Here is a 23340-nt window from a genome sequence, read left to right on the forward strand (position 1 = left end):
TCATCTTCAGCTTCAAAAAGCTGCCCTACCATCTTAGGTAGAGATTATCTGCACAGAAAATATCACAGACTCTTAATGGTCATACTTCTCAATTGCTGGATGCATTCAGAATATCAGATTGTAAATTGCTCCCATCTTCAAAGATGAAAAAAGGTCTTGCAATTCATACTAACCTTTGCAAAATAACACTTAAGCTTACTCCATAGGCCAAAGGAGGCTGGGGGAGAAAGGGAGGGGAAGGAGATCCTGGACAATATTCCTGGTGCTTATTTTGAGCTCTCTGAGCATTGTGCAGCTTGCAAGGTCAGCTGTGACAGAGATCTCTGGCTTGGTTCAAAACCACATATTCATATAGCAAACAAACAGGTTAATATCCTTATACATCAATCATAGCCCTTCCTAAAACAGCACCTATCCCATAAGGACTCAGAGTATAACATATTTAACAGAAACAACTGACTTAAAAGATTCCCCTTCTTCAACTTGCATACTAAAGTGGTTATCTAACAACCATACCTTCCTGCTACATTCTGTCACCTATGGGATGCTGGTGGAGAACGGGGAAATGACGAAGGCATCCAAACAGGGCAATAACCAGAACAGTCACCTGTAACACTCAGCACAAGAAATAGTAATAAATAAATAAATAAAATGGAGCAATAGTTCAGAATTCAGTTAAAGAAAAGCATCTGAGCAAGAGCTGTTTTTCCAGTGCAATCTTAAGTACTGATTTGAAAGAATTCATAACTACTCAAACTTCACTCTTTGCAAAGTACCTCAGTTTAACTCTCACTACATTTGGCCCGGTTCCTTCTGCTCCTTATTATGTCCCTCCTCTGGGCTCTGATTACAAAAGGAAGCGTCCCTGCAAGTACCCAGGATACAGGATACCAGCTAACGATGAGACAATATCAGAGCTGCTGTCATCTTTGCCCCCTTGAAGATGAAACTGCAGCCTCAAATAAAGTCAGTTTCAAGCGTAAAAACATCCACAGTGTGGAGGAAGGAATAAATAGGCTATTTCACCCAAGCAACTACTACCAAACTGCTGACCATACGAAAAAGCTTTGCCACTAAGGACCTAAGAGATGCTATAAAAAAGGATTAATTGTAAACCATTCTCATCTCCAGACAGTCATCATTTTACTCTTAAATTTTATACTAATTCAACATAATTTTTACTACTTGCATTCCCATTAGAAAAGCTTAAAGTAAAAATGAAACATTTTACAGACATAACTATCAATTACATATTTTACATTCTTATACATGGGATTAAATACCATCACAAAGCCATCAATCTGAGGAGCGCTGTCATCTCATTTCCAGTTTCTAACCAATGTTGCAAAATTAACACTTGAAACATGTCTCCTGCTGAGAATTTGTTCCATGTAAACAGAAGAATTGCAGTTCCTCTGATCAAGGTCACACCAAAGATCACAACACAACGCAGCCGTAGTAATGAGCCCCAGAGAGGGCAAACTGCAAGCTGCCAGCTGAGAAGCAGATCTTCCCATCACAAGTTTAACCAGTAGCACTGGCAGTGTTTGTTATCAAAATGTGCTGAGCTATAATTAATATCAACAGTGATATGTATTTAAATTAATCAGGCTTCATAGGAAGTGAGAGAATTCTCAAGTAAGTAAAAGTCATATATGGCTTCTGGACAATATTATTTGAGCCGTATACTTTGTTAAAACACTAATGACAACTAAACGATCATTAAGCTAAGCTGGCATTTCTTTTAGTAGTGTATAGTTTATATCACATGAAAGATCTGTATTCCTTTCTACCTTGAAATGTACTCAGCAATGCAGTCAGTGATGGCAGAATCCTAAACAAAAAACCCAACAAACAAGACCAAGAATCCGGCACAGCTCATTCATCTTCCATCAGAAGCAGACATCCCCAGGGGGGGATACACTGTGGTATTTGGATAAAAGTATCCACTACAAACACAGGTGGATTTGAAAAATGGCTATTTGGTGTCACAGATGGATTTTTATAATGGAGCTTTATAAATTAAAAACAACACAAATGCTTTATCACATTTCCAGAGCAAGCCAGAGAAGCAAGGAGCAACAAAATTGGGTTTCAGTAATCAGCCCCAAACATTTTAAAGCAGATGGGCATCTAAAGAGCAGAGAAAAAAAAAGTTGTTTACTTTTCCCTATCTTGTACATAAAGCACATCTAATAGTTCTGATTTTATGCATAAAAAAATGAGAATTTCATGCAGCTGCTTCCCAATTACACATCTGGTTATTGTTCTGCAGCTGCAAAACTACCTTGAAGAACTGTGAAATACGGTGTGACCAACCCGGAATAAACACCAGCACTCATTTTGTACCTTCCTTGTGACACGCTGCACTTTTTATTCTCGTATCAAGAGCTATGGCTTCTGTCATCTCTTCCTTTTATAAACAAAACTCCACTAATATATTTAACTCAACAGAAATTTGTAAGTGACCGCTTTCTCTGGCACGCTTTAAATACGAAATTCAGTACCCCATTTCTAGAGCCTTTCTTCCTTTGTGTTCTTACTTCCAAGTAGCTATTTTGGTAATTTGATCAAAATATCCAACACAGGGAACAATAAGTCAGAACAACATTAGTGTCAAACATCTGAAATGAGATTTTGATTTGTTAGCCCCCAAGCCATTACTCATATTACTATAAATCTATTAAATATGAAGACATTTGATGACAAAGAATAGTTGTAAAATACCCAACTACTGTAGGCAGTCTCCAGCTTGCATTTACTGACTTATATTCAGCATGTAATTTTCCAACAAAAGGAGCAGGTAAGACAAACAAAACATTTGTTTTTCATAAGCATGCATTGGAAATTAACTATTCCAGTAAGTCCTCACCAGACTCAGGGTCCCTTGAAGAATTTTCATCTCTAAAACATTAAAAATGCTGAAATCTATAATTTAACTTGGATCTGAAGGGTTTGAATTGAAACACTGCAATAGGCAGTGGTAAACTTGGACAACATCCTTTCCTCTATTTTGCTTCAAAAAGAATAAAACCCAAAATTGTGGTTAGGAAAGCTGGAATTGCTTTGTTAGTGCTTCTGGCACGCAGGACACAACACGTGTGGCTGTCACCAACAAGTGCACGTGCTGTTGGACAGCTGCCCCTCTCCATGCAGGTGCTTGGGGCTTCTGTGCAGGCACGCATAAAAGCCAAGCGAGGGAGCACTTGCAGGGCTTACTGAGGACATTACATTGCTTAAACATTGCAGGGCTTAAAATTTCATCCCTTTTCAGCAGTCTCTGTGGAATAGTTTCATTGCATAGAACTCAGCGGGATGGGAGCAGGGAGAACAAGCAGGAATTATAAGAGTCATAAACAAACCAACCACATGCAGGAAGAGGAGGCAGCAGTGGTGTTTAGGGCTCACAACCATGAGAAGAGTCCTCTGATTCTCCTGGATTTCCTCATCCAGCAGACAGGGTGAGTGAATTGGATCGCTGACACAGGGGTTATTACGGATCCCCCCCCAACACACACACGTTTATTATTTGCATCATTTTCAGACATGAGTGAGATTTTTAATACTGTCAGCATAACTAAACTTGGAAAAAATATTCTGACAAAAATCAAACCATTTCAGCGTGAACCAATAGAGAGACAAACATTATTAGAAGTGCTAGTGATCTTTACTTAATTTGTGATCCTACGTAGAAACATTCATTTCCCAACTGCCTGTCAAACAAATGGTGGTTTCAGCAAAAGACTTTGGGGAAAAAAGAACAGTGAGTGTACTCAAACACACAGTACCTTTCAGCAGCATGCAGCTGTTGCATTAATTTGGTGTAAGAAAGATACAACATGGCAGACTTCTGCACAACAAAAAGAGGACGAGCGAGCTCTCAATCAGAAGTCACAAGGTAAGGCGGCAATATGAAGAGACAAAATGGATACACTGAGGAAAAGGTTCTAAGAAAAGGATAGGAAAATGGAAAAGGGACAGATAACAAAACCACAGACCACAGCAAATTCTGCAGAGCTTTGAAATGGGTGATGAAATACATAAACTGCACCCAAGAGGCATCTACCAGGAGAAGACCAGAAGTAACAGCGTACAAAAAGGCATTTCCTAATACAAATTCACAGCAAAAAGCAGGTATCCTCTGGTATTGGATTTTACCACCTAGACTAGGCAAAATCCATTACCTGGGTGCTAATCCATTAACTGGACTGCTAAATGCAGGAGACATTTGTTCTCAATAATGGTGAATCAGGTCCAGAATAAACTCAACCACCACTAGCTTTCTATTAAATATAAAAGACTGTTTTCTAAACACTTACCCATTTGAGAATAGAATCACATTAGTCCATAACTTATAGCATCATCTTGCCTGAAAGGATAGTTCTAGAAAGACATAACTTAGATACAAAGAACTTTAATAAAAGCTGTCAGAGAATGTAAGAGGACTTTTGGGAGAGCAGTTCCATAACAACAAGCCAAGCTGCTGCACGCAGCTCTATGGAACAGCATGTTTCAGCAACATGTGATTGTTCACCAAATGCAAAAAAGTATAATCCAAGGGACTTTAAAAAATAACTAGTTAAAATCACTACGTACACTGTGGCTTTTGGAGAAATGAAATGTTATGCACAGGTGAAAAATTATTACTACACAATAACATGTAAGTATAGCTTAATTGTAGGACTGGGGTTCCTATAGAAAAAAAAAATTACCAACCTAAGAACCAATTTTTGATTCCTTCTACACATACACTGTTTTCAAGTGGTTTTCTGACCTGTACTGGAGATGGACTTTGAGGTAAGGGATGTAAAACAACACCTACAAATTTAGACTTCATGTAAAAGTAAGCACAGCCAAGGAAAAAGTCCCTGCATGAGACAGGAAGGAAGAGGGATCACATGACTGAAATCTCCACATCGTAAAAGACGGTGAATAATAGTTGACAGGTAAATTATCTCATAGAAAGAGGCTTTAGAATCCTCTGCTGTTGTTCATACAGCACTTTTACCTCTTTAGCCTAATATAGAAAAGCCTGCCTCTAGTCCAGAGCAGAGTTCAGTCATGCATAAGACAATAGAAATAGGATATGTGGAGACTACATGTTCTTATATTTTTCTTGAGGGAAAAAAAAAAGAAAAAGAAAAAAGAGTGAACAAAGGCCTTGCACTCAATTCAATTGCATTTCTCTGTGATAGAGTGTGAACACTGCACCTGACTGATTCCTAAATGTAATGAAACACTCTAAGTGGCAACAGGCAGCACTCTATTGCTTTTGTTAAAAATCAGGAAAAGAAATGCCAGAAGCATGCCAAGCTTCTACCATCCATTTACGATACTCAGCATTTTCAACCCTCTCTGTAAGTCCTCTACTGATTCAAAGAGCCAATTGACACTATATAGTAACACCCTCCAGCATAATTACAATTCCTTTCAGCTTTGTCCACCTACTGGTTTAAAATGATGGTTCCCCTTAACAACTTCACCATCAGACAGAACATAAAGCACAGTGCAAGAGCTGAAGTAGGCTTAAGTACCCTTGGTGGGGAAGGGAAAATGATGGATCCTAAATGTTGCACAGTGCATCTGCCCAATGCAAGCAATGAAAATGCTCACATCCTAATAACATGGGTGTACATATGCATAGATAAGGATGTTTTTTCCCCCTCCTCATATTGATACTACGTGAAAAAGAAAGGAAACTCCTTCCCTCTGAATGTACAGCTGCATTTAGTGAGAATTGGATCAAAAGACTGTAGAGTTAGTACAGGAACACCTAGATTGCCTTACATTTCGAGTGAACGCTTAGCTTCCAAATACTTCGCTTTGTTTTCCATTAAATAGAGGTACTTGAACTGTACGAACTTGTTTACAGGCTGTGTTTCTTCAGATGGCAGATCAAGCAATACCTTACTGATCCAGCAAAACGGCACAACACCTTTTTCTTTCACTCCTGAAAACTTTGGAAATTCAGCGTGAAACATGAAGCCATTTGTAACTGTGTTTCCTGATATTCTGCAAATACTACCTTCTTTACAAGACTTACAACTGAAAATCGCTTAGCACATAAAAGGCAATTAATTCCTTGGAGTCTAATTCCATATTCCTTACTGTACTCAACTTCTTTTGAAGTCAATATTAGTGATGTCATTTTAATTTTCTTCACATCTGCCATCCTTATCTTAGGAAAAAAAAAAAAACAATCCTTTAATTCCACTAAAAATTCCTTGTAGACTGCCTTTTGTAAGTTTTGAAAATACTTCTGCAAAAAAATTAACATTCAGTGTATTCAGTACACACATGAATAAAACAGAGCAATAGAGGGAATGAGCAAACTATAATAAAACTGCTGATACCAGGTAAAAGTAAAGCCTTTCAAGAACACATGCATTAACACCTTCCTGACAAGTGAAGACAGCAGCAAAAATGGTCTAATCCCATTCCTTCCCATTTTCATCAACAGGAAATCCAACAACAACAAAATGGTGACAACAGGCACTGCAGCAATACAACATGCTCAGTCTTCTCTTTTTGAGAAAGCCAGGAGTTTACTTATTTTTCAGATTTACACTTTGTCAGATCTTCAATATCAGGAATTTCTGTCCCTTTATTTGCACTGTTCTACCACATACAGAGATCCACGAGAATGACGTAATGCTGCGCGATTATCTAGCCAACAAACTGCTTCTCCTGTATTCAAAGAAATATGCCTACAGAAAGAACCTTTCTTCACCAAAAAATACCTTTTGAGTATGAATACCTTTTGACTATGCTGGCAAGCATCCCTTCCTCTTTGCAGAAGTGAAAGTGAAGAACAGCTGCACTGAGGCATACGATACCTAAAACACCAGATTTTTGAGTAGGCCTCAGCAAGGGTGATTGGCCTTTCCTTTCATTATCTTCTACTGCAGAATGTCTATCTATTAAAAATATCCCAAGGCGACCTCCATTCCTTATTTTATTTTGGAATATTTGGTGCCTGTGGCAAACTACAGGTTTTTGGTTTGCTCCAAACCTTTTACCAGGCAGCTGCATATTCAGAAGATAACAGCTCACATCACATCATGCAGATCATTCTGAGTGACAGAGATACTATTTGCCTGCTGGATCACAAAAGGAGATAAATCTGATGAAGTCTTGGTACACTGACAACAGAAACAGAACATGTTCTTGATTCTTAGTTTTCAAATACACGTTAGAAATACGACAGCATAGTATCAGAATGATTACAAGGATGTTTAATTATTTAGTGGAACAATAGGGAGTGTCAATCATTTCAACATGCAATAGCTTTCATAGTCTAAACCACAATTCTTTAACACACAGTGATGTAGACTGTTGAATATAATTCTATAAAATGAAGAAAGCTACTTCTGACTTGTAATTTTTAAGGTGTTAACAATCCATCCCAGTCAAAAAGCATGCAGCTGACTTGAGTTTGATTAATATATACCTTTTTTGTCTTTATATTTTGATTACTTGAATTTTAACAGGTTCTTTTCATAGAAAAAAGTGGTTTACAAAGCAACCAAGCGACAGAAGGTTATTTAAAATAAATCTGGCACCATAGAACAAAAAAGGTCTACTGCCTTTAATGGAGCAATTTATTTCTGCAAATAGTTATAGGGATCTAGAATAGTTACAGTTATTGGATAGGCTAATCCATTTATGAGCTCAATCATGGAAAAGAGAGTTTAAGCACTGAAAGATTTGTGGAAAAAAGCTGCCACAGCTTCATAAGGCATTTTCTGGTTTTCTCAGATGTCCACACACAAAGAAACCCTCAAATTTTATGAGCTTTGCTTTGCCCCAGCATTCTTTCACTTTGCACTGACAAATGACCGTAACAGTACCATTGAATGCTTTTGCTTCAAATATATTTTTAAATATTCTAGTTGACACAAGAAGGCTTTGATTACTGAAAAATATATCACCTTCATGACATTATAAAGATTTATCAAGCCATTATGCTAATCTTATTCAGCTACTTGAGGACTGATGAGATCTCTGAGATCAGTAAATTGTGTTATTTACTTTCCAGTGTGTAAAACTGAAATACATTTAACTAAGTGGCTTGTGCATTAAGTAGAACATTAAAAAACTTCCTGTTATGAGACAATTAGACTACAACAATGTTTGTCCTCCAGCATGTTGATTATTGTATATTCGTTTTAACAAATGTCAAATCAAAAGTGGAAAACTACAAAAAATGCTGTTATTAACTTCAGAAAAGTAAAGAACTTTTTTACATCCAGAAATGGTGAAAAACATACTTGAACGTATTTTCTTTGGATATGACAGGCATTACCATAAATTCCTTCCTGATCCACAATCTCATCTTAATTGCACTAAAATGAAGATGTTGTCTCCGGAACCACGACCTTCTCTTCTGGCCATTATCAAATCCTTTTGTGATGGTAATTAACTCAACTCACCTCTTCTGTTTTCCTCAGATGGAATAATATGTGTGTGGACAAACATGTATGTAATTCTCTCCTGCATATTTTATACCTTTAAAGAATGACAGAATAGCTGATGCTAAAAGGTTCCTCTGGTGATTGTCTTGTCCACCCCATCTGGCTCAAAGCAAGGTCTGCTAAAGCAACTTGCTCGGACTGCATCCCACAAAGCTCTGAGTACCTTCAAAAATGGAGAGCTCAAAACCTTTTTCTTCTTTTGCTTTTAAATAGAGCAAATGTTTGTTGGAAAACCACCTTTTCCTCAGGTTTGTTTATTTCAGTTTCTTAAATTTTATCAAGTATACAACATGTATTCATGAGGGTATTCTCCATTCTAAATTGGCAAAATGACTTAGATAGTATAAATTAGCGACTCTATGCTATATGTTGCCTACCCTTAAGAAATAAACTTCAGAGAAAATATTGCTGTTAAGCACAGCTCATCATAAATAAAATAAATATTTATGGTTTGGATAATACATCAAACCATTTCAATAAGCATCAATTTGAAGATTGTGTACAACTTATTAGAAAGCAATTTATTTTCCAGATTGCTATCCGGTGAAGCAGATTACTCCCATTATCAGTCAACTTACTTAGTCTCTGAGCAGCCTCCAGGGCATCATCTGCAGAATCAGCCACAAAGAATCTCTGAACCGTAACCCCATGGTCTGCCATCAGCTTTTTGCTTTGGTACTCCTGCAGATTCAGCCATCGTCTAGGGGTTAATTGAACAGCCTAGAAAAATGAGAAGGGAAAATAACATAATGCTCATTAAGAACAGTTCATCAGACAGTCAACTGAGCTCTTCAGGCCTGTGGCTATCTCAAGACAGCAGCTAAACAACACTGTTTCAGAGGAAAGCTAAAATGTGTTATTGACTCACTTAAATGTTAAGAAAATGCACTTAGGCCTTCAAAATATTCTGAAAGCTACAGAAGATATTAAGCTATACAAGGTTCCCTGGGTGATCTTGGCTAGCTAAGTTATCTTACATTTAGGATTATTAGCACAGATCAGCAAACTTCATTTGAACCACTTACATTCTTACATTAGCCTGAGCTGTAAAAATCCTATTAAAAAAAAGTCACCTTAAAAAAAACAAAATCATAGTTTCAAATTAAATCTTTACTTACACTAAATTTTAGATAATTTCTCCTAGGAAAATTATTTCTACTTATTCTATGCTTCTATTGTAGCACAGCTAGAAAGAACAAAAAATAAAAAAAAAACACCAGAATTAGCATCACCATGCAGAAAACAGCATATTGATATTTTCAGTACTCCGTTACCTGTGCCCAGTTGGTCACAAGTATGTTTTGTAGAAGCCAGCACAACTGCAGCAGCCATGCAAGGCCATCAGCAGCTAGAGAATTCGTACCTTCCATTCTCAACATCCATGCTTAGATGCTTCTGAGTGTATATACGTTTGTATTTATCACAAATACAAAGATATGACAAAGTTATACAAATGCACACACATCAGATTTGCTTGTCTTGGAGGTAAAAGTGTATTGTGTTGGCACTTCAGAAGTCAAAGGTTCCTCACTGAACGATACACAGAAAGGACTCCTCCACGCACAATGAGTTGTTGCAGATAAAAACAAGAATTAAGGAGCTGTTAACACTGTGTTATTACTACAATTGTGCAATGCAGAACAGTTGGTTTCAAGTCAGTAACAAGCAGAATAAATACTTCGGGCCCAGCTCTCAAACAACATTTGAGGTAAATGCAGTTTTAAGTTTTTTGCTTCTAATCACAAGAAACTTTAACTGACTTTTTTTCCCCTGTAGGTGTTGAAAGCACACTCCTGAAAATACTATTTATTGATAATGATATGAATTGCACAGCAAAGAGTTCACGTTTGCATGGACCTAACACATCTAAGACAGACTGGATTTCAGGCATCCCTATGGACCAGTCAAGCCACTCTACTACAATACAAAGAAATAACATCATCAACTAGAAAAACAAGAGAAATAGAAACTTATTCTGAAAAGTTATCCTGTTACTGTGACTGCTGGCAATGGTATGAGCACAGCTTATGCCTGAGAAAGATGCTGTTCCCACATGGAGAGACGAAGCGCTGTCCTCCTGGCAGAGCCCACAGCGAGCTCTTGGTTCCTCCTAAAGTTCAGGAGCACAGTGTGCAAGCTCGTACTGCATATTCAGAAACATCAGACAAAGAGGACTATTTACTATACTAATACTTTCAACTCTAACAGCATGATAAAAAATATTATCCTAATGTAACTATATAGTGAAAACAAAAACCTCCATGCTAAAGTTGTTCAATAATGCATACCCTTTATCAGAACACCAGAATTCCAAATGTGGCATTGCATCAAAAGCAAACCTCTGCTCGCTCCTACTTGCTTTGAAAAATAACACAAAAGACTGATGCATAAAGGCAATACAAAACCCATCTTTGCTGTATATAATCATGTTTTTTTTCGTAAAACTGACTCCCACACAGCTTAAACAGCTACAAAAAGCTCAGAATTACACATTTTAAGTTCTTTTAAATGCAACCTGGTTAATAAATTTTAGAAGAATACAATGGCATATTGTCAGTATGCTCTATGCCTATGTCTAATTCTAGGTATCATACCAGCACCTCAGCATGCTTTATTCCCTCCACGTTACTCAGAGACAATGTGTTATTATGTTTATGCAGTGCCTTCAAATTACAATTTAAACCCACTTTTGTAATTGCTGACTTTCAGTTTGTTTTCCCTATTGTAAGATCTCTGTTAGACTCCAGCAGCTATTGCTTCGTGATGATTCCCACAAACGGATTAACACTAGGAGCCAAGAGGGGACCTGAAAGTCAATTGTAACCTCATGTTAAACCAGGACAGAGAATTTCAACCAAAAGTTGATGCCACAAACCCACAGCTTGCCAGTAACAAGAGGAAAATATATTCCAAAGAATTAGCAAAGCAGCCCTGAGGGTGACAAAGAAAATCCAGCCAAAGAAAGTTTGGCACAGAAACGAGAAGCCTACAAACGGAAGGTTAGAAAGCAGATAACTTTGTCTCTTTCAGTGTTACATGATGCTTAGGGAGACCAACTTCTAAAGGCCAAGAGAAGACTTTCAGCCAGTTTGGCACAGAAACGAGAAGCCTACAAACGGAAGGTTAGAAAGCAGATAACTTTGTCTCTTTCAGTGTTACATGATGCTTAGGGAGACCAACTTCTAAAGGCCAAGAGAAGACTTTCAGCCAAGAGTTTCGACAAAAGACAGACTCCTGGCTGCGACCGACAGACTTCATAACGTGAGTTAGCACAGCCCACCATTGCATAGCAGAGTACAGAATATTGACGAAACTGACACAGTCTGTATTAGAAGCTTGGAACAGCAAGGAACATGAAAAAATTGCTTTAAAGCCCTTGCAATATACACACCATATGTCTTGAGAAGCACAGACAAAATAAAGAGATGAAATAAAGCAAAAGCCTTGAATCTGAAGATGACTGCTCTTTCAAAACTATCTTGAAAACACACAACAGCTGTAAACACGTGTTTTAGGCTTGCAGCACGAAAAAAGTGACCACAAGATGTTAGGAATGAGTAAACATGATTCCCCAAACCAATTCCCAGTACAAAGATGTTCTGGTTGCAATAAAAGTCTGAAAGATTTAAAAGGAACAGCAACAAAAAGAATCAGTACAAGACTCTTGAAAAATCCTTGCCAGATGAAGTTCCTGACCCCCTCAAAAACATTTTACAACAAGCAATCATAAGAATTTGAGATGGCCTTGAAACAGTGCAAGTTGCTTGGGTAGCATAAATTTCCAGGCATTCTACACAGAAATACATACTCATGTTTGCCACTGCTAACACACGCAGGTACAGCCTTCTGACAACCAACACAAGAGTCTGCAGCTACGCTCAAGCAGTTTAAGACATACCTACATTTTATCTGCTTCTTTAGGGCAAGGCTGCACTGGAATACAAGGAGTACAAACTTCAGCACAGGAACTCTTTCACTGCAGCTTGTGGAGGAAACACTGCAAGCAGTAGAGCAGCCTTTGCAGAGGCTTAGGTCCCTAAAGAGCATTTATATTTCACCTGTGTAAGCAGATGGCAAGGACTTGAAAGCCTTCTCCTGGTGACACTTTGCTATTATCCTTTTCTAACAACAAATCAAATTTAAAAACACGTTTTACTGAACCTGTGTGTTCTTTCTACTGTAAATACACAATTTCTTTTTTTATCTCAAGCTCTGAACAGCCCGAAGAGGGGAAGCAGGTTTAAAAATGCACCTTTTTAAACCCCCTGTCCCCTTTTTTTAAATGACATCTTATTTCTTAGCATGTTAGCTACAGTTTCTATAGAAAAGGAACACTTAAAATCACTCCAAAGAGCATACATGAAAGAACTGAAAATCTAGATGGTGTGCTTTCACAGACTGGGACAAAGGGAAATTAAAGGACAGAAGTATTCACAACTCTACTGAAAACTTCAAACAGACCTTACATTACTACAATTAAAAAAAGGGAGTTTTTATATGAGCTTTTAATGTCTTGTGTGCACAGTATAGATGGAGAACAACTCTTATTCGAGAATGATATATGCCAGGTAAGTTGAAAGGCTGTTTTTTCTTTAGTTTAAACTACGGGCAGAAGCAAAAATAAATGAGTTCATGAAAATAAGCAAAACATCACTACCGGACACATCCACGATTTTATATAGCCTAAAACTTTAAGTAATTATAATAGTTTTAAAGAGGAATTAAACTCTTCCTGGTAGGACATTTTTTTTAAGATTAGATTTCTAATCAAAGCGATTAATAAACATAAATAGGGCTCTTTTACAACTGATAACATTTTCTTAGAGCCTGACAACAGCATCAAAACTCCAGAACTGAAATAAGTGAAAGCAAAGGCGTCACGTGAACACTAAAATGAAGCAAAACGAAGACAGAACGATGCCATCCAGTTCAAGTTTCACAGTGGATTTTCTCCTGCTGGCTAGAATTCTTTGGCACTTTTCACAAGTACCAAGGACATGTGTTTGGGGTTCCTTTCTACTCTCGCTTCCCTTCCCACTTTACAAGAGTTTTGCTACCAAGTCAGACTCATAAAAATATGGAGCAAATATGTACAGACAGATGAGGCTTTCAGAAAAGCACTCTCACAAGCAGTTGACTATTTTGTTCTCAACAAGCCTTATGTTCCATTACTTTATATACAGATACCATGCGTCTGGTCCAATTACATATGTACAGTGCTACTAAAATCAGCAACGTAGGCATACAAAGAAGTTAAATATCTTTTCTTGACCATCTTCACGAGGCAACGTGCTTTATAGTGTAATGGTTTATTGACTGCTGCTGCAGAAAAAAATTGACTGTTCACATAACCTGCATAACCTCTTATTTTTCCACCGCTTAGTTTGGTTTATTTTATATAAAATACTATGAGTAGCATACAAATAATGTATTCGGAGAGCAGCCAGATTGGATTCTTCCACTACTCGGTTTGCCATCTCCTCAGCTAGCAACAAAAACAAAACAAACAAAAGACAGGCTAAGTTATATAGATCGTTAATCTGGAGTGGAACTACGAGCACATTTTACAGCAGAAATCAGTTTCAATACGTGAAAAAAAGAAAAAAAAAAGATGTAGTAAACATCACAGAGACAATTTTGTCCTTATATATATGCACCGTTAACTACTCTGACGCACAACATCTTTCAGATGACCCAGGAGATATCCTTGCAGTGCTTGCTTTTTATGTGTGTGTTCCCTGTTAAAAAACACGAGAAACTACCCTAATGTATTCACAGAAAGTTGTCAAGTTGCATGTTAACCACTTCAGCAAAATTGCTCAGGAATAACGTTCCATGTGTCCACAAATAAGAGCATCGGTAATGCAAGCTTCATCAAACTAAACTACCATATTTCTTCCATTTAGGAATCAGCACGCTGAGGGGTCAGCTCATGTTATTCCTGCATTCTCTTGTTTCCTTAGCGAAGCCACCTCTGGGGAGGGGACTATAAAGCACTGTGTATTTTCCTTGAACATTGATGAGATGCTGAACTCTCTTTTTCTACAAATATTTGAAGAAAGTGGAAAAGAAGGACGGAGAGGTCAATCTGGCAAAAAAAAAAAACAACACTGATCACTACTATGAACTTCTGCTCTGAAGAAAATTTGTTGCAATAAACGCTGTACTACTGACACCCAATTCCACGTGAAAATACACTGGCTAGGAATGCACATTAACTACCTTCCCACACTGAGTTCAGTAACCACGTTTAGACAATTCCTTTTAAAAATGTAACCTTGAAGATACAGTTTCCCTTAGCAAATCTTTTCAGGTGCATTTCTGTACTTTCAGAAAATGCCATATGCAATCAGCACTATTAAAAAACAACAACAAAATCACCACTCAGCAAATTTCAGGGGTAACTGAACATCCCTTGGCACAGCTATAAAATCTGAACAGCTCCACTGTTTACATGAACTTAGCTTAATTGACTTTATTGCACTGATGTTAAATGCAAGACACACTTTAGTGATAGCCAACATTCCCTTCCCATCCATAGCAGGAAAACCAGTATTAACTATGTGAAACAAATATGGACCACATAAAAGCACCTGAAAGTAAAGCTGGTCAAATAAATGCATAATAATTTTCCCCTCTGGTGCTCCACTGAAGTGACATAGCATAATAGATCCTGTGCAGCATGAAGTGGCTCTGCCAACACAAAGTCTCTGGATGAATGCAGATTATCTGAGAAACGTACATAACATCAAGATTCGTAAATACAGACTACCCTGTAATGGTTATACCACAAAGAAGTCATGTGGGGAGAAAAACTTGGTTCTCTAAGGGGAAATCTTTCAGATGCATCCTGTCTCAAAACTAAAAAGTGTGCATAACTTATGTTATATAAAATAAAAGCATCCAGCCAAAAATCCATTTGCTTACCCATCACATTCTACAGCATTCCTGTTTATTCGATTTGTGTAATACAATTCCAAGCGCATATGGAAGAAACAGATACACCATGATGACAGTAATGAAACAGCATACCGTTCATCAATATAAGAAATAAACTTTTATTATATTTATTGACATACAGCTGCTGTAATTGACAAAGTTGTAGTAGAAGTTCGTAACAGAAAGAAGCATCAAAAATACAACTAAGTGGCAGGCTTCCTTATAAAGCAGTTCAGAAAGCAATACATTTGACTATGTTATATACTTGAGTTATGCCACGTAAGGTACTGAAAACAAACTAGAATACTTAGTTTGCTGGCAGCATGGATGTTAAAAAATGAGTGTTGGTAGCGTTAGTCTGACTAGAAACAAAAATCTAGGAAAAATATATTATATTGAATGGAAAGTTTATCACATATGTAAGTCATGAAATGCAAACGTATGGAAATTACAACAAATCATTAAGGTACAAAAGAAAATAGAAAGATTCCTGGCAAGAACAATGGGCTCTAAGGTCTGCCATGTTAAGTCAAACCACACATCCTCTTCTCCCCGAAGATAACTAATGCCATCCACCTATATGATACAAGAGATGATGGAGGTGACATCACCTAGACTATCATGAATCAGTTCTCGCCTTCCAAGACAGCAGCAGCCCCCACACATCAGAGTCACAGAGGAAAGCATTCTCCACCAGCATCCCCAAGTGCTGACTTCAGATTGGATACAATACAGCACACAGTTCACTTTGATATTAGCAGAGACCAGCTTTACCCTACTGAGCAGTGGGCGTTTTCAGCAACACTTCAATCCATGTTTCTGTGATATATTTACTGTCTCGGTTATGAAATTAGTTTTATCCTTTAGGATGAAGCCTTGAATATTTTCCTGACAAAAACAAATTTTCCACATTTTTTTTTCCCCACAGTGGTTAGAAATTGTTTATTTCTTGTTAAAATTTGTATCAAAACCCTGCAAGTCACTTTAATATCAAGTAGTGTTGCTTCAGCTTCAAATCTTTTGGTTCCAAATTTACTGCTCAGAACACATCACACAAAGCACCCTGCACAGTAAAATGAACTACGCCTCATAAGAAGAGAGGAAAAAAGAGCTCACATTTCCAAGTTCTTTAAGGCTACAGCATTTTGATCAATAAACTGCAGGAGCAATTTACTTTTTTTACACCACTGACCTGTACACTCACTTTTCACAGAAACACAGAATGGCCCAGGTTGGAAGGGACCTCAAGGATCACGAATCTCCAACCCCTCTGCCACAGGCAGGGCCACCAACCTCCCCATTTAATACCAGCCCAGGCTGCCCAGGGCTCCATCCAACCTGGCCTTGAACACCTCCAGGGACGGGGCATCCACAACCTCTCTTTTCAGTCTGTTCCAGCACCTCACCACTCTCATAGTTTACAGGATGAGTGAGATCTGTTGCTGCAGCTGTTGAGGTTTATGTAACACAACTTCCAATTAAAAAAAAACCAACATGAAATCTGCACTGCTGTTTACTAAAGCCAGGCAGTCAGTTCTGGTGGGCAATTCTTACTACTTCCCCTAACAGCCCCGTGACTCTTTGAAACAAGGCACTTACATTAAATAAAAAAAAAGTTACTCTACTTGTGTGCACAACAAAAAGGAGAAAAAATGGTGGTTTGGTTAAAAGAGCAGCACCAAATGTTAATCTTATTAGGATTTCTGCTGTAAACAGTTCACAAAAGTGACAGTCAAATGGGGGATGGCATGGCCAAGAGTTTCAAAACTGTAAGTTTTATTTAAGTATGCAAATTTAAAGCTTCCAAACAGCAGAACAGACAACGGTTTCTGCTTAGAAGTTCATACTACTGAAAAATCAAGCTGCTACCTTGAGTAAATAAATCTTGATAGCAAAGCCTAAGGTTAAATCCTGCACTGGAAAATCTTTGCCTAGCGTTGCCTCAATATTGTTTTTCAATTACCCAAATGAGCTTATTCAAAAGTGAGCATTCTGTAGTCTCTGCAAACTCTAATCCACCCTTAAGTCACGCTTACGCAGAAGGAGAAGCGCGTCAGCTCAGTCCAGAGGCAGCTCAGTGACATTTGGAGCAGCACTCTTCAGCAATCAAACAATTGCTCCCTGTTCTCCTGCCTTCAGTCCTGCCTCACACCTTCCTGCAGTCCTCCAACCACGCCTGACATCGGTTTAGACTTCACCACCGCTCTCCAGCACAATGCTGACATTGCCTCACGCATTTTATTGCACCAATGTTAAGGTATCAGTTTATAAGAGCATCGTACCACTAAGAATGGAGAAGCCAAGGTGCCTGTTGCTACAAGGCTCCAGTTTCCCTGTTTAAAACAGGGTTTTTTTAAAAGCATATATAATTACAGGAGGTGTTTGTATCAAGATTTTAATTCTCGTTCATGCAACAGAAAAAGTGATTAGTTAAATCCTCCCCTGAAGACTTTCACGATGTTTGGGGAAAAGCCAATTTCTCTTGTCAAGTTGCAAGGTTCTTTTAATAGGAGACACTGCAAAGGAGAGATAGGAAGGCAGAAATCACAGCATATCCCAGCAGGAAGCATCAGGGCAGTTCCAGACAAGAAACAAAGTTACTAAACTAGTTTCTGTTTCTAAAATTGACATGTTACTGTTTTACATGAAAAGCTAAAGAAGACATATTTAGCCACCTTATCCATTTCAGTTGAGAGAACCTATCTTCTCTCCCATTGCCAGGCAACAGTAATTATTCTAATGCAATGTAATAAGGCAAGGATACAAACTCCAGATTACCTACCTGCAGATGATAGAACATACCAGAAACTAACAGATGCCAAGTGGCTCCACTTGCCTGCTGAGAAACAGGCAGTTAGCAATTACTAACAGAATGAGAATTTGTTTGTTTAATGATTATGCTAAGTTACTGAAGCTCTATCAGACAGGTATACAGGCAGTACTGATGAGTTCCATAAAGCCCTAGAAAGCATGGCTGAATTATTTCAAAACACAACTAAAACAAAACATAACTGCTCACTACGTAAAGGAATAATAAAAGCCTGGTACTGAATGAATTGTCAGCATCAGCTCTGGACTAGACACAAGTTTGCAGGACCACACAGACCTACAAACCCCCTGCTGCAGCAGCACATTTCCCATCTATGTATGGTTTTTACCAAAGAAATAAGCCTATTGGATTTGACCCCAAAGTAAAAATCAGACTGCCTCATTCTCCCATTGATTTCCTTGCTGCAATGGGTGAACCTTCCCAAAACTCACTCATCAGCTGAGCTGTCAATCGAGCAAGGCAATCTCATTTGAAAACACATATATAAGTGTCCCTTGCCATGTTGATACCAATTGGTTGGAAGTTGCAACATCAGGAGTGCATCCATCAGTTTCAAAATGCCTCGTTGCTATCAAGGCTTTTTGCTCTACTTATCTCCTTCATTGAAGCCCACCTTCTGAACCTTTACCCGGCAGATCCAACCCAGAACAGCACTCTAACAAATGCCACAGAGGACTCCAGAGCCATGACAGGAAGACAGCACCAAACTAGCTCATGCTATTCTCCATTCTGAAACAAAGTCAAATAAATTGGATTAAAAAAGGAGAAGTCCCTGGATAGCTCCTGTTCTGTTTTACTTCAGTCACAGCAAGGCACATGCGAAAAAGACAAGACTTTGTATAAGTTTTAGAGGCATCTCAGTTATGTCTCGAATCTCTCTCAGCATTGCAGATAAAATGGTACAGCTTAGTTAAACTTTGCCAGTTTCTAAATGAATGCACTCTGAGTAGAAGTGGGGCTGGAAAAAACTAAACAGTTATATTAACAAAACTGTAAAGCCTCCCTTAACAGCACTCCTGAATGTTCCTGATAGCTCACCGCTAAAAGAACCTTTTTAGTTCAAGAGTTCCTGAACATTTTTCTCTATAACACTCTATCCTACGTCCTTTTGCTTTTAGCTTGCCCGCCTTCCTGTCCCTTTATAATCAGTCTGATTGCAAACTGATTGTCCCCCAGCTTAGCCTCTGCTCTCCCCTAGAAATGACATGGTGTGGTGCAGCGTTCCTACACTGCACACCTCACTTGGGCCATTAGCTCAAGGAAAAGAAAAAAGATAAAAAGAACACTACACGATTCCGTTCCGGTGTGCATTAAGTCACATTTACCAATGCAGCTTTCTGATTTACCCTTCTGTTTACATCTCATGCAAAGAAGCAGAGACAGGAATGAACTGGAAGCGAGTCCTTCACTCGTTGCGGATTTAAAGCCTCCAGTAATGATTATACTTTACAGACATTTTTGCAGCTTGCTTACACACAGGGATTTTGACAGCTATTCTGTAAATACACTCTCCCACCCACTAAGCTCCATTGTAAACTACAAGGAACAAGCACAGGGTCAGACTTGAGCTCCTTCTGTCAGCCTTATTCTCCTTATCTCAAAAACCAGCATCTGAGCCCACCTCCTTGTGCACTATGAGGCAGATTTTAGCAGCTACCACTTGGACAATCTTCATGGGTGCGTGTGGACATGCTTTACTGAGGACTGCAGATCTCAGGCGTACAAGAGGTGATGGCAGGAAGAAAAGCCCCTCATCAGGAAGCCCCTGACCTCAGGGCTCCCTTTCCCACACCTCGCCACCTGTTGCTCAGCACTCGGCTCTGTTTGGCAGCCATGGGTTCATCCCAAATTAAGGAGTGCATGGCCAAATCCTTCACAGCCCTGCACAACAGGGGTGCAGGGGAGTGGCAAGGCCTCTATTTACATACAAACACCAAAATAGAAATTGCTGCAAATTAAGTGCCAGCACATTTTAGGCACTGACAAGTTCTCTGACGCGCTCTGCTTAGCATTTAAAGGCTGACTGTGTAGAGCTGAGCCTGCTCAAATCCCACTGAAGTTCAGCTGAGAGGTGAATCACTGAGTTCTGAAAACACAGCCTAACTATGGTGGGCTCCTCATCCTACAGGATCACACAGAAGCCTTTTGGTTTGAACAACATGCTTAAGGCCACGTAAGAAGTAGGATGGCAACAAAACAAAGCTGCCTGCCTGGACACAGAGCTCTCAGTCCCCTGCCCTGGCTGGGCAGCATACCCTCAGCTTACTTCAGAAACCATTTGGAAAAAATATATATCTTACATTCTTTAATTAAACCTCATAAATAAAACAATATTAAAAATACTTATTGTTCATCCACATAAGCTCTGCATTTCTGGAATCAGTTTTCAGAGCCTTTGCTTGGACAAAATAAAGAAGAATACAAATTCACGGATTCAGTTCCTCCTTTTCTCAGTGTGCTAGCTATCAGTAGTGCTCTTTTGCATTAGTAATTAATTTTAGTCAAATTATACCCATTTTGTTTATTAGCAACTTCAAAGCTTTCAGAAAAAGCACACTTTCCTGACCTAAAAAATAAAGGCTTTGAAGTATCTGATGAAAATCAACTTACCACCGTATACAACTGAGTCATCAGTCGCAGAAAATACTGTGATACATTACCTGCCTTTGGAAATGAAGGAAGACTGCTGGTGATACGCATTGCTTAGCCAAAATGGGAACACATAAGTCAGAAATAGTCATTTGTTTTAAATGCATTATTTCTGCTCTCACCTTACAAAGCGTTTAAGCTTCCTCATTTTTACAAGACTTAAATCACATTTTTATGCAACCGTGAAGAAAGGTCCTACATATTAAATACAGCCAGGACAAAATAACTTGAAAACTATTTTGCCACCAACCATGAAATATAAAGAGTATGAATATAAAGAGCCCACTATGAACTTTTTCTACAGCTCACCCTAATTAAGCTCCCTGAATTATCAGGAACCTCAAAGCATGGTCAGCGGGTTGATCAGGAATGTTTCTGAACTCTGGGCTCAAATAATCATACCTATCAAAGAAGTTTCTCACACTTGCCAAGCCCTGGAAGAATACTTCCTCAAGCATTAGAAATCACTGGTATTTTAAGAAGAGCACCAATTAAATGTCAATTTAGACAGTCTGAGCTCTATTCCTCAACACAGAGAAGCAAATACGAAACATAATCACAGTTTTTGTTCCAGCTCTTCAATACTTGCAGTGAAATCATGATAATTTCCACGCTACCTAATTATGTCATCACAAAGATTATGGCTTTGAGCACTAAGCAGCATAACACTCCAAAGCAATAAACATGCAAATGTCCACAGCAGCAGAGAAATATAGAGAAATATCTGCCCTAACAGTCTTACTGCATGCATAAGTCATAACTGGTTTACTAAACAACTGCACTGTACGGAATGAACTGCAACACTTTCTATCCCAGAAGCACCACTAAACTGATACACCGCTTTTGTTTAAATCACCTTTTATAAAAGCACTTGGCTTTAGGTAGACCACTTGATTTAGACCTATCTGCAGTGAATGTAAAGGAATGAACATGCAAGAGGAAAGACAGGCGCCTGGTTGTTTTGGCACAGCTGCACAGAAATCAGAACCTGTCACAGAACAGAGGATGAAAGTATGCTTTTTAATAGGAAACCAAAGGTTATGAGCATTTTTCCTTACTCTGCAGGACACTTTTTCTTTATTAATATTTCTTCATTATTCACTCTGAAAATTCACCCTGCTGCCATCCTCAAATCTCAAAGCAAGTCTGGGACACCACGAGCAGCATTATCTCTTCATCATCAAACAGACTGACCTTAAAGTCTATTTCTACATTTCTTACACCACTGATCAAACATTCCAGGCAAATGAAAGTCTATTTTAAGTCATCTTTAAAACAAAACCATCTCCAGTTTCTTGCCTTCTGGAAACTCAGGCACGTTCACTGCCTGTGCTTGGCTGTTTGCAAGGATTGAGGCTTTCAGACATGTAGAAGCGCAGTGCACAATAAAAGCTCATCAGCCAGCCAAGGGGTAGAGGAGAGCAATCCTTCACCAGAAAAACGTTCATCAAGTAGCTCTTTAGAAACACTACCTACCTGCAAGCTGATAACATTAATCAGGCACTAAGCAACCAAAGGCACCAATAAAGCCAATGTCAACCCAAGTGGCTGCTCATAAAAGACAGCAGAGTAACAAATTGAAGTCACAAGTCCACGCATGAGGGGGACAAGGAGCAAAGCACCAACTCTGTAGGGTCAGCAACTCTCAGCACTGCTCTGTGACCAAACCCTGTGTGAGTATTCCAACCCCACTGCGCATCCCTGGTGTCACAGCAGCAGTCTGAAAACTGACTTGTAGACAACTGGGAATGATGGATAGTTTTTCAGAATATCTTTGTTACTAAACCTTCAAAGAAATAAGGCGGGTTACTGTGGTGAGTGAATTAAAAATACATATTTTACTTATTAAATCATAAAAGCTAACTTCACTCTTAACAGGAGCTACCAGTGGGACGTGACATGAGCCACGTCTGCACTGGTGGAAGAAAGCACTGAGAAACAACCAGAGATTGCAACCCTGAATCTAAAACAAGCTCCAGGACTTGAACAGAAGTCAAACCCCTCAGCTTTGTGCGGCATAGTTTTGTCTCCTTGTATAGACTATGGGTTAGCTAGAAAACTGACAGACCAAAATAAACTCTGTTAACGCTACATAGAGAAGTAATCACTGGGAGGACATGGAAAAAGACCCCAGATGGACAGGTTATGCAGCAAGGTTCCTTCATTTCTGGATGATGTCTGACATAAGACCTATGCATCTCCTAGAACCCAAAAATACAACAGTCCTAACACAGATCTCAGGTAAATAAAATGTAGCCTTAAAAAAAATAATAATACTTTGAGTACGTATTATTCCCCAGCCCCATCTCTCTCAGTGTTTCACAACATGTTTAACACAAGCTCTAGATACCAGCTCCTCTGTTCCCTAAACTTACAGCATTGCTGTAGACTACTTTATACTGAGCCATCTAACTGAGAAACAAACCCAGACTGAAACTCTGCATGAAA

General features: G+C 38.7%; 1 protein-coding gene across 1 annotated transcript in view; it reads right to left on the reverse strand.

Annotated features, from left to right (window-relative positions):
- SUCLG2 (succinate-CoA ligase GDP-forming beta subunit) overlaps window positions 1-23340 on the reverse strand; it is a 102233-nt gene that overhangs the window by 74051 nt on the left and 4842 nt on the right. The window contains exon 2 of the mRNA NM_001006141.2: window positions 9053-9194. Coding sequence (NP_001006141.1) covers window positions 9053-9194 — 142 coding nt within the window. The remainder of the gene's footprint in view (window positions 1-9052; window positions 9195-23340) is intronic.

Source organism: Gallus gallus, chromosome 12 (assembly GCF_016699485.2).
Source record: "Gallus gallus isolate bGalGal1 chromosome 12, bGalGal1.mat.broiler.GRCg7b, whole genome shotgun sequence".
Classification (NCBI taxonomy): Eukaryota; Metazoa; Chordata; class Aves; order Galliformes; family Phasianidae; genus Gallus; species Gallus gallus.